Raw genomic sequence first — 13456 nt, 5'->3', positions numbered from 1 at the left:
CTAAGATAGCACAAGGGTTAAGTCTAAAGTATACAAAATCAACGACATTGTTTTTGCACACACGCATGAGCACACGCATGCGCACACTTTTTTTTTTTTTTTTTTTTTTGCTTTAGTGCGCCAAGCAAGCTAAAGCTTGACACAAGCCTAATAACCGTCATTCCTTGGCCGCACCAGCTTTACGCACCGTCCCTGCGCGCGCCACCCTATCATTGATGCTGCTACTTCTGGACCTCTACGTTTGGAGATTTGGAAATGTAATCACAGCAGCCACTGACTTTGCTGAAGACAAATCCACAAACTGAAGGTGCCGGCTGCCAAACCACATAGGAATCATCAGTGTGCATCCCCGCAGGAAACTAAAACAACAACAAAAAAAAGTTTGTTTGGGGCACCCATGGCTTACGATCCTCTCCAGCTTCGTCCAGCAGATCCCCTTTCCTTCCCAGCTCTGGTTCGCGGCGCGCATCCTTCATTTCTCCCCACAGTGACTCTCCCAGATGTCGCCTGGCTCGCTGGCTCCCTGTCGTTGCAGCCCACGAGGCTTTCCGCAGTCCACCCGCAGCCTTTGGAGAGCCCGCAGCGAGAAGAGTGGCTGGGTGATGATCCGAAAGTTACTCTGGATTCCAGGAACTTATGGAGCCAGTTTCACAAAATGGGGACAGAGATGGTCATCACAAAATCAGGGAGGCAAGTCTGGCACGTCTGTGAAGCATTTTACAATTCTGTTGCTCACTTTTATTTTTTTCCATCATAGGAGGATGTTTCCACCTTTCAAAGTGCGAGTGGAAGGACTGAATGAAAGAGCGAAATACATTTTGCTGATGGACATAGTGTCTGTTGATGACTACCGCTACAAGTTTCAGAACTCCCGCTGGACAGTGGCCGGGAAAGCAGATCCGGAGATGCCAAAGCGCATGTACATCCACCCCGACAGTCCATCCAGAGGAGAGCAGTGGATGAGCAAGCTCGTTGCTTTCCATAAACTCAAACTCACCAACAATGTCTCAGACAAGCATGGATTTGTAAGCAAACAGATCTTAACTTTAATTATTCATTATGTATTTTAGGTAATAAATCCATATTTATGTTTTTCCCGCAGACAATTCTAAATTCAATGCACAAATACCAGCCCAGATTTCACATTGTGAAAGCCAGTGACATAATGAAGCTTCCATTCAGCACATTCCGGACTTATGTTTTTCCAGAGACAGAGTTCATTGCTGTCACTGCCTATCAGAATGATAAGGTATAAAAGCTCGTTTACCTCTATAAAGTCTGATGTTGGACTTCTTGACAGAAGTATTTCTGCAAAGACGAACTTCTAAAATTGTCTTTCTTCGGTAGATTACAAAACTGAAAATCGACAACAACCCTTTTGCTAAAGGATTTAGGGACATAGGGAATGGAAGGCGAGAAAAGAGGTAATCTGGTTGATTTTGCAGCTTTTCTAACTGCAAAAGCACCTTTAATCCCCTACAATTGGTTATCCGTAGGGGTTCTCAGTTGGACATGTCTTTTCTGCAAGAGAACCAAAGTGATGTATGTGACTGTGCTGATTCTGAGGATTCCTGTGAACAACCCAGCACCAGTGAGACTTTATGTTCTCCTCCGGGGCTGTTGAGCAGCCCTCTGATGTCCACACCTACTAATCAAGGTGGGTTAGCAAGCACCAGAATGCATACCCTTTAGTGGTTTGTTGGCAGGAATCCAAATGTTTTTGCAATGTGTGCAGGCACATGTGTGTGGACTCTCATTTATCCGAGTAGATTAAATCAAAAATAGCAGTTAGAATGCAGGCTCATGTTAGAATGCTGTGATAAAACAAAACTTGTTTTTTTTGCATTTTGCTCAAGTTCTGTCTACATTTTTATAATGAATGAAAAAATTCTTTAAAAACTAATCTTTTTCATTTCAAATTTCTTTAATGCCTTTCTGAAAAATAATGATAATTTATTTTGTCATTTGATTTTTAAAATGTCTTTTTCCCCCACAGATGAGGGCAATATTGAGACTGATTCAGATACTGACTGCCCTGCTGAAGCCAGCTTCTCCTTGCCTGCACTTCCATTGGCAAGGACTCTTAAAGGCAAAGGGATATTGAATAACAAGTCAGATCAAAGTAAACTCAGCAACTGTTGGGATTTGGGAAAAATAGTATCAGATGATCAGCCCATCTTGGATTCCTCAATGAAGCAAATCCAAACTCAGGTTCTGCCTGAGATGTTGCAGCCTTGGGGCACATCATCCATTATTGATGATCCCTGTCGAACTCTGGACTTGTCAAGTGTGGGCGCTCAGCCTTTTCTTAGGCTTGAGAAACCTTTGCTTTTACAACCAGGACAGATGTCATTGGGGCCAATAGGTCTTTCCACTCGAGGCTTTGGACCAGGAGTTTCTTCTTTTCCCAGAGTAAGTGACTTATCCAGTGGCACGTGCGGCTCAAAGATGGAACTTGTTCCATCCTGAAGTCGCACCTGTCACATCGCTGCTTCATTCTAAATGGTGCTACCAGCCAAGTGACAAACCTTTTGTCAAATCACAAATTCATGTTCTATCTATCCATTTTTATGAAACAGTATACTAAATGAAAGACTTTTGAGCAGGTGACAGTAAACTGTCTGTCTGTTGGAATTTATCACCAATTAGAGCTGAACATTATCACAGAGTGTAAATTAGTTATCCTTTAGAAAACAAAATTAAGAAGAAAGAGGACTAATTAGTCATTTTCTAATGGAATTTATGTTAATTATCAACAATATTTGTATTTATTGAAACTTTTCAGCATCAATCAAAGACCAAAAAGCCAAGAAAAATATCTGATCCACTGAAGGCAGAGGTCCAAGGAATACGTTTTAAAAATGCAAACAGCTTGTTTTGGAAAAGATAATGGGATTTATTGATCGTTGATTTATGATGCTCTAGAAGTTAATAAAAAAAAAGGGTAAACACAAAAACATTAAGAAAGAAAATGGAAACAACTACCTGCATCGCTGTAACACATTTTTATAATTTTGGAAAATAAAACATTTTACTTAACAAATAGTCCAAATATTCAAATGAATTCTGAAAATATTTTATTTCAAAATTTTTGCAGAAATTACAAGGTCAAGTCAGCTATTTTTATATGAGCATTGGATGGGAAATATGTACATTCATTACAAGGTCAATTTGTTTAATTTCAGAAAGCTTTTATTGTGAAAAATAAATGAATGGTTAGGTTTATTGCTCTTTTTTATTCATTTTTATTGTTCTTTATTTTATTTTTAGCAGAATGGCTTTGTCAGTCAAAGCAGAAAAGATTGTGTCAATAGTATGACTGCCTATTACAAACAGGTCTCAAGAAGCATTTTAACCCTTGTGCTATCTTAGATGACCCCACCCTTACTTTGACGTGTTCTCCCTACCATGACAAAGGTGGATAAAGGTGGAAGATTTCATGTAATCCATAGACACCAGTGAAGATCACAAATCATTGAAGAAAAAAGGTTCAGAGCACTGTCTAGTGGGTCTAGATGACCCAACTCCCAACGTTAAGGATAGCACAAGGGTTACAGATGTCATTAAGTTACTTAAAATGGCATCTACAGACACATTTTCTCTTGAGCAGAGCTGTATAAAAACCCCTGTGTAAAAAACCTATAAACTGGATTATCTTTACATTTTTTTTATCCGTCTCGGGTTTTAGCAAAGGTAGTTTTAGCAAGAATGCTCAGACTTCCCCCTCTATTGCCACCTGTTCTTTTAGTGTACCAGGTAGTTCCAAGTCTGCATAAAGATATGATCTCTACAGTGTTTTCAGGGTTAGCCTCCTTAGGGTTAGACATGTCTATAACACCTCATCATTAGGCGTCTTGACAACACTGACCAAATTTCCAATCACCTCAACTGCCTAGTCTCTCTGTGTGTGGGGAGCAGCTCTATGTCGAGTTCCCCCTTTGGAGGACTGAGCTTTGCACCCAACCCTAAAGAAACCCCAGCCACCCCTCAAACAGGACTTCCATGACTTCCATCACTTGTTCCTGGTACCAAGTTAAGTGTAGATAGGAACCGATATTGTCTAGTGAATGCAGAATTTTGTTTCTCTTTATCATAACCAAATGATCCAAGATCTGCATTACTGTTGCTGTTAAAGAAATCTTTCAGTCTCAAGCTTAAGCTTGATCCTTTCCTCACTTGTGAATAGAAAACCAGTATCTACATGGGAATATTACTCAATTCCAATCCAACGGGGGTATTTCAATGTTTTCAACTTTAATATGTTGTTCACATTTTGGGTTATTCCTTTATGGGTCGCCACAGGCACAGGTGGTTTAGACAGAGATTTTTACGCCGGATGTCTTTTGTGACATAGACCTGTATTTAATCTGGGCTGGGGACCGACATAGGGGGACACACCTAGGTCCCCTTGTGACTACATACCAGTAGTTAGGCTGGCCAAGATTGTTTGGAAAGCTCATTGTTGCAGACCCAGGGAATCGGACATGCGCTTATAGGCAGTAGAAGAAAAAATTAAAAGAAGAAGAAGCCCCTATCTACTTGTCCAGTGTGAACACCATGGTTGTATTCTTGAACTCGTGACAAATGCCTGGTGTGTACGTAGTTTTAGGCTATTGCATCAAACAATTCTGCTCATAACAGAAATGAACGTCATTTAAGTCAAAGGGCAACTCTTCTCTGAGCAAGGAGGAACAATTCTGATGTATCAGGCTCCTGGTGTGTTTCAAAGACTCCGATATGCAAGGCATGTATCCCATACTTCTGGTGTTCCTTGTTCAAGATTTCCCATTTGACATGGCTACCTCTAATTAATGTAGAATGTGTGGTTCAGCTTTTTGCTGTACTCGCTTCTCCATTACTCCAGCTTAGCTTTAGTGGGGAGAGGCTGAGGAATATGAATCCCTATGATTAGAAACCCCCTCCCCAGTCTTGTTTTATAGAGAAAGTAATCACTCCCCCGCAAAGTCAATTCTAAGTTACTTTCCCCAAAGTTCACTCTGTGATCCATATGCATCTCAGTTCTTCAACATCCAGAGTCTTGAAAAACTTAAGATGGACTTAACCATTCCAGAGGCCTTGCTGTCATTAAAGACCCATTCGAAAGAAAAGTGGCATTTTTTTTGCGCATTTTTTGGCATTTTTCTCATTCAAATGAATGAGAAGGTGTGTCCAAACTTTTGGTCTATACTGTATATTAAAAAAATTAGGCTTAAAATTGCATTTCTGAGAATTTCTTTATTAAAATTAGTGCTACAATCGGCGGGCCACCAGTTCTCTGCTCCACTTCATTCCGATGCACCCACTTCTAAACTGATAAAGCCACATATGTTTTTTTTTTTGTCTGGACTGACATCTGGCTCTAAACTGTATGGCTGTTGCTTGCTGTTTTTGTTGCACCTGTCATGTTAAGTTAGGGTTGTGAGGGTTTTAATTTAACAGGGTTAAACAAAAGGAAGTCGTGGAGCAGGGGCGGGCTTACTCCGCAACAACGCCCCCGCTCACGAGTCAGAGGCAAATTTCTAATGAATTCCTGCCGTTCTGCAGAAACTATGTCCTTGACAACAACACAGGGTTTTTTTTGTATTTTGGCTAAAAACGGCACAATCGTAATTAAAAGACCACTGGGGCACTTTGAAAATACATTAAAAGATGATCGGAGTGGAACTTTAAGTATTTTAACCAACTCAGTGAGTTCAGGCTAGATGGGTGGCACAGTTCCTTCCAAGTCCACAGGCTCTTCTTGTTGATGGGATTGAGAAGATCCTAAAAGTATTCCACCTCGTGACAACATTTCCACTCAAGGTTAACAACTCCCAACCCACAGCATACGCAGTTTTAATGGGGCACTGCTTTTCCTGCCTGAGCTACCTGACTGTTTGCCAAAATCTTGGTTGAGCCGATCAAAAGCCATCTCGCCAAACTCCTCCTACTCTCGACTTTTAGCCTCAGTGACCGGGTAGGCCGCTGTGCGTTTGACATGTCTGTACCTGTCCACTGCCTCCGGAGCCAATCAGGACAAACAAGTACTGTAGGTCTCATTTTTCCACTTGACACGCCCTCTTCACCCATGGAGTCCACCACCAACCCATCTTCACCTGAGTGTCCAAGCCACAAGTCAGATGACGCAACTAGAAATTGAGCTACAGCTAAAATATTAAAGCAAAGATTTGTGGTTGTTTTCTAATGTTATACTGGTGTCAGTTAGATAAAATGAATGTAGATATTTCCCACCCAATGCTCATATAAAAACAGCTGACTTTACAATTTGAAGATAAACTGTTTTTTTTCCAGTTTTATATAAAAAAGCATTTGCTTACTGCTCTGGTGTAGAATTTTTGCCCTTTTTGATACAGCTTCCCATCTCTGAGTTAAAGCAGAACAGTATAATTTGCTGAACTTGCATTTTTTTCTTGTACTTTAACATCATTTAAATAGTACATTTTGCAGGAAGTACCAGTACATAGAGCACTTTTTAGTTATGTGTTCCAATAAGTATACATTCGGACAACGAAATTAGATTTTCTAGAAGGACTATATTAAGTATTACGAATTTGCCAACAACTTTAAGATTTTACTTGAGATATTTTGAAACTGTCAAACTCTGCATGACCCTATGTTTCCCAAATTTTCTTTTTCAAATAGGAAGTGTCACCTTTTAGAGGGATGCTGTCATATGACTGCCGTGACATGGACTCGCCAGGTGGGATTTCTGCAGTTTTCTCTTCCTGTTCTGCCAGTTCATCTCTCATCAGAAACCAGTGTCACAGTAACTCCTGGCCCTGCTTGCGGTTCAGCCCGTATCAAATCCCGTTATCTTTCAGCTCTTGCCAAAACCCGCATACCGCCAGGCTGCCAGAGTGGACTCAATCAAAACCTGAGCTGTGCAAATCTAACAGAGGAGACCCAAGCCAAGTGTTTGACCTTTATAATTACAAAACGAATGCCAAACAGAGACCTGTTTCTCATTTAAGAGGTCCTTCGATGAACTGCAGCGCTAGGGTCAGATGGGTTGATACCCAATTCCACCCATCTTAGATTTCTTCATTTTATTGCTGTTTTAGCTCAGATTTGTTTGCATAATTTTGATCTCCTTGCAGTTAGTTAATAAATTAGCCATCACCTACTTTGTTTACAGGCTTTACGTGTACTGATAATCCACACAACTCAAAGGATTTGAAAACATTTTTTTTTTGTCTTTTAAGTCAAAATAAAGATGTTTTTGCAGTTTTAGTCACAAAGTGTTTATTGACTCCTCATCCTCATCAGACCCCTGCCAGGTAAGATCAATAAGATTATTAATTAGACAGCCATTTCCATCCTAAGAATTTAAAAGGATTTGGGGGGTTGCATTCCGTTGTCCCGTACGGATCAGAGTATGTCTGGATTTTAGGGCTAATCCTTTAAGTTAATTTCACTAAATGAATCCGTTTCTTTTGTGGACTCCCATATGCTTTTTTGGCAATGCCAGTGAACCTTTGTGGCTGTGCTCCCTGGCCTCTTCATCACCACGTCACTGTGAAGGCATTAACCGTCAAAGGCCTTTTAATTCAATGGCATGCCCTTAACCTAACTGCTTTGTTTTGGTTTTCTTGGTAACTAGTTTTGGCAGTAGACGTACGTTGTTTGTTACAGCAGTCAAACACTGGACAAATATTATTAAAAGTAATTCAAAATGACTTTTCTATGCAATTTCCTGCTCTTTAAAAATGTATATCCATTTATATATATATAGCTACCTTACATTTCCAAGAATTTATGCTCCATGATGATCCCTTTGCTGTTACGATTTTATTTTGGTCCATTGATATTCTCATAAAATAAATTACAAGTATTATTCTTTTCAAAAAAACAAAAGTACAAAAACCATGAGGAAGGGATGAGTAGAATATGAACAAGAATGTAAAAACTTATACTTGTTCTTCATTAGAGGAGTTGCCTTCCTGTAACAGCTACAAGAATAAACAGTAAAATGCTGAAGTGATGAAAGAAAAAGATTAGAAAAAAGCGTTTAATAAATAAGTTACATAAAATTCTAATAAATGTAGGTGTGTACAATTTAAACATATTAGGCTAAGAATTCTGGGAATTGTTTTAATGTGAAATAGACCCGTTGCAGATGTGTTTTCTAGAGTCGGACAGCAGCAGGTGTGCAAAATCTGTCCTTCATACAGCAAGTCTGTCACTGAAGCTGCTCTCCAGGGCAAACTGGACATCCTGCAGGGGTTCCATGTGGTTCCAACATGGTTGTTAGTTTATCTAGGATTCTTCTGTCTCCCACCTCCCTGACTGAAGGGGCAGCCCAGGACAGAGCTTCTTCATTTCCCCTCTCTGTGCTGCTCCAGCAGGCGGCGCCATACAGGAAGTGGTCAATGGCTGATGGACATATCCACACAGCTGTTAATGGTTCAATTAAAAAAAATACAAATACAGATCAGGATAGATACTTTAATAAATATGAAAGTAGGAATGCCACAATTCTCAGTCAAATACTGAACTGTACGTTACACCATGAAACTGAATTATGAGAAATCGTCGTATCCCTAATGCATACCAGTATATGTGTAATCCTTGTGCTATCCTAGGCACTTTAACATTGGGAGTTGGGTCATCTAGACCCACTAGACAGTGCTCTGAACCTTTTTTTCTTCAATGATTTGTGATCTTCACTGGTGTCTACGGATTACACGAAATCTTTCCACCTTTATCCACCTTTGTCATGGTAGGGAGAACACGTCAAAGTAAGGGTGGGGTCATCTAAGATAGCACAAGGGTAAAGCTGAAAATGTCAAACAGTTGTGCTAAATTTAAGAAGGATTTAGTATTTATTATTATATTATATATGTTTAGTAGCCAACTGAAAGTATTTTGTTCATTCTTACTAGTTTATTATTTAATTTAAAAATATACATTTTTCCGAGTTTTTTTGTTGTTGTTGTTTTGTAATACACAATCGAACTAGAACAAAACTAAAAACTGAGGTTTGAACCAAATCATGTGAATTGTTGCGTCCCTATACAAAAGTCTCACCTTTAGAAAGACTTCATTTGATTCACCGCAGAATCATGAACATTAAGAGTGGAGACCATGTTAAACTCAGCCACCTGAAAGATGTATTTTAATAACCTGAATTTAGTGAAACCATCCAATTTTGGGCTTTACGATGACCAGGCCATCCATCTATTTATTCCATTGCTTGTGATGTTGAATTCATCTGAGGATAACAGCAGATTAACACAAGTTTCCTTGTTTTCCTGGAGTTCTCTTCCTTATACTAAAGCACATTTATCTCATAGACACGGAAGCAGTTTTCCTTTATTTTTAAGCAGCATTATGGCTGTCAGCTCTCATCATGTAACAAATACTCTGTGTTGTTGTGAATGCAAAAAACTATGGTATCAAAGGTTATATGCAGGCTCTGCTCCAGAACTAGTTAACAATTCCTTTTTTGTGTAATAAACATTATTAGTGGGGAACTTAAAATATTAATCAATTGTTTAAAGGATATAGATCTGCAGTTTGGCCAACATGTTGGACTGCCTAAATCCCTGACTTTGAAGAAAAGAGTAAATCAGTTTAACAAATATATGTTGCCAATATTAAATGAATCAAACAGATTTTTTTCAACTGTATGTCAGACTTGACCCCACCCTTGCATTGACTCATTATTCCTACCAAAGGTGGATAAAGGTGGAAAGATTTCATCTAATCCATGGACACCAGTGAAGATCACAGATCATTGAAGAAAAAAGGTTCAGAGCACTGTCTAGTGGGTCTAGATGACCCAACTCCCAATGTTAAAGTGCCTAGGATAGCACAAGGGTTATTTCTCCAAGCACTCTCTGAAATGAGTAAAGGCAATTCAAGAATGGGTTTTGATATTTAGCATTTCAGATCTAAAAGAATACCAGTTCTTTTTTCTTTGATCTATTTTTATCTTTTGACTTGATCTCTGCTTTAAAAAAGAACTGTTGTGAGGTTTTTGTGCCTAAAGTGGTCCTTTTTGAAACAGCTGTTTCTTTAATTATAATCAAATCCATGGTAATGCAGCCACTTGGTAATATAATGTTCATTTTACTGAGGATGGTTGATTGTACCAAACTGCTGGTGTGATGCAAAAGCAGAAAAGTCCACAGAAAGGAAATGATGTCAAAAAACTTTTTCAAAGTCTAAGTAAATACATAAAAATGCCATACCTCAGGCTAAGATAATAAACACATAAACAGATATGAAGAAAACTTATGGCAGTATATATTATAATCAGTTAAAAAACAACTTGTTTTTTTATCGTTAGCTGAACATTTGCTCAAAAATTGGAAGATAACTCCATGGAGTATATTGTCCAACTAAAATTGGGGGATTAAAAACAAGTTTATACCGCCATCTACTGGATTGTCAGTGTAATGACACTGCTTTTTTTTTATGTGTGGTTAGTTTAGTCATCAGAAATATATTTCTTGCCAGGATTTATAGAAGAAGTGCGGCTGTTAAAGTAAGGATATAAAAAGAAAACATGAATCACACAAACGACTACACTGAGATTATTGCAGCAAGTTTCAAAGTCTTGGAGTAAAACAGATCTGTGGGATATGCACCAGATCCTCTCCTCTGCAGAGTTGATGACAGCTTCTAGTAGATAATATTTGGTTCTGTGTGAAGGTGAAGCTTTTTCAGTTGCTGCTTGAACTACAGTCACTAATCAGTCAGTTGGGTTGGGAAGATGATGTTTTGCTTCTACCTGAGCTCCTTGGTGATGGAAGGGGAACAAAGCCACCCAAAGTGTCCAAAAAAAAAAAAAAAGAAAGATTAACGTAAGAGGGACTTGGTCTTCCTGAAGTCCATGATCATTTCCTTTGTTCTGGGATTATTAAGCACAGAGGTCTGCAACATTTAAAGCTTAAAAAGCCATTTAGGCCAGGTTCTACTGACCAAAACCGAGCAAGAACCGCAAAGCCCCACTTCACTGTTTGGAAAAATACTTTGATTTGTAGCAAATAAGCAATTTGTTCATACAATGTACCTTTTAAATATTTACAATAATTGAACTAATACAATGTAATATGTTTCAAAACAATTTTAATTTGACTTTAGATGACAGTACATATAAGTCCCTTTTAAAAAAAAAAATTCTCCTGCTGCAACAGATTTACTTGGGTTAAATATGCAGGAAAGTCATATCAAACATGACATTTTCAATGATAATGACTTGCTGTCAGGAACTGGTGGTTGAGGACCCAAAATGCAGAAGACCTGGCTTGGTGACAGGAAATGAAACATTTAAAAAACAAACAGAAACATGACAAAACTATGGGGAGAACCAAAACGGTGACACAACAGAGCAGATGACCTGACAAGGATGAACAGAAACCAAGACACTTCAATAGGCTGAGGGTAGTTAACTAAACTAAAGACAGCTGTGGATCATGAACCTGAAACTGATTATTGTGCAGTTATTATTGTGTGATAATGAACAACTCTGACAGTAGATTAAACCTTTTACCATCATTTTGGTTATATGAAGTTATTAATCTGAGTGGAAAAGCACGCAAGAGCTCTTGATTTTAGTGTCATGTCAGAAGTGGTACGAAAAAAACAAGTTTTTCTTTTTACTAAACGAGATGACCTCATTTTAAAAATATAAATATAAATGACAAAGCGTAACTGCTCTGTTTTTTATTAGCATTAGCATTATTCTTTAACGTCAAAAACACTCAATAGAGGGATAACAGAGTTTTTTTGTCTTGGTTCCATGATTTGACTCCTCATCAGCAGTAATAAGGCAAACAGGGAGGGTGGTGTTCATAAACAAGGTGTTGACTGACAGATGTTCAGGGAAGTCATAAAAGGGGGGGGGGGGGGTATCTGGCGCTGAAGGTCTGTTAGACATATTTCACAGAACTGACAGATCTGCCCGTGAGAAACTGAGTCAGGAACATTCAGCTGGGAAGATGAGGGCCTTGTGCAAACAAACCTGATCATCTTTTCCTTTTATGTAAGCAATGCCAGTAATTTTAACTATTCATTCATTCATCTTGTAAGCCCATTTTGTCCCTTTCGTGGTCAAGGGGCTGCTGGAGCCTATCCTGGCCACTTGTAGGCAAAAGCAGGGGACATCCTGGACAGGTCATTTTCTGTTGCAAGGCCACAGATCACACACCCAAACCCATTTACACCTAGCAATGATAATTTATTTCTTACTTTTGAACATTACAGAAAGAAGTGGGCTAAAGTGGAAAATTACTTTCTGCTTAAATGTTATTTATAATGTAAGAAATTGCTGTTTATTTTCTTCCCTTGCTTGTTGCTGACCTTGATTTCTACACTTGATAACTTTGGAATTTTGTCAAAGTCCTGTTTTAAGAGAATTCTCTATTTCACTTTAATGTAAATCTTGAGAGACGGTCCTTGTAATTCCCCTTTTTATATACATAAAACTAGTTATGAGACTGATGATCAAGCAGCTGAAAAAAGTGGCGTTTCGGGTCTTTTATTCTCGATACGTGACTCGTATCAAACTAATGCGACACGAATATGAGAAGTTTCCATTTTCGCTCCATGATAAAGTGAATTATAGTTATTTATTTAAAATACAGAACGGATGGGGCACAATATCACGAGTAATTCCACGTGTTCGCCCGTTCACTTCACCTGTCGTGCTAGAACGCTTTCACCTCTTCCGGGTCTTGCCACGCCTACAACTATTTCAAACACCTCCCTCTAGACGACTATCTGATTTGATTGGTCCGCTGTGACAAGCCAATCCTAGACCTAGATGTAACAGAAAATCAATCGTAAACAACTGTTGACATCTGCGATGTAACTGTCAAAAGTTTTTCCCCCCATCATTTTTTCAAGTTACTTTTTATTTTATTTTTCTATTTCAAGAACAACATAAGTAACCAATGCTACAGACATCAAAAACACACTAGGAAATAGCTAAAACACAGATGTAAACATAAATTGTGTACAAAAACATTATTTTATATTTTAAGAATTAAAAATAAAATGCAATAAATAAGAACATAATAAATCAAGACAGATATATATCTGAAACGTTTTCAAATGCATTTTTTTTTACCTTTTCTTTGTATTTTAAAGTCATCAGTTTAACCTTAACTTCTTAACATCTTCAAAATAATATTTTTACGGAAGCGTTTCTTCTGGGAACACTGTCCTTCCTGCATGTATTCCATGTTGTTCTACTTATGCACATCTAGTTCAGCTTATTATCAGGCTCTTAAGAAGCCTAACAATGATATTCATTAAATGGATGTGTGTTTGGGCAGGGTTGAATAAAAAAATTTTTTTTAGTGTGCCCCGAGGACCAGGATTGGGGAAACACTGTTCCGTGGCACAAAAACGTTCTACTCTCTTCACGACTTGACATGCAGCAGTGCAGCTTTTCTAGTTTGTCTATTTCTATAGCGGAAGCTGCTCTGAGAGGTCATTGCCCAGAGGT

General features: G+C 38.5%; 1 protein-coding gene across 1 annotated transcript; it reads left to right on the top strand.

Annotated features, from left to right (window-relative positions):
- On the top strand, nt 1–7230 carry LOC101156111 (T-box transcription factor TBX3-like). Its single transcript, XM_011483677.3, has 7 exons — nt 1–690; nt 758–1025; nt 1103–1249; nt 1348–1424; nt 1497–1657; nt 1997–2412; nt 6643–7230. Exons 1-7 carry the CDS (start codon nt 398–400, stop codon nt 7033–7035), a joined length of 1755 nt encoding a protein of 584 aa, XP_011481979.1. The 5' UTR covers nt 1–397; the 3' UTR covers nt 7036–7230.
- Nucleotides 7231–13456: the final 6226 nt, after the last annotated feature.

The sequence above is a fragment of the Oryzias latipes genome, chromosome 14 (assembly GCF_002234675.1).
Source record: "Oryzias latipes chromosome 14, ASM223467v1".
Classification (NCBI taxonomy): Eukaryota; Metazoa; Chordata; class Actinopteri; order Beloniformes; family Adrianichthyidae; genus Oryzias; species Oryzias latipes.
The sequence above is the reverse complement of the archived record's forward strand: the minus strand, read 5'-3'. Positions and strand labels throughout refer to the sequence as shown.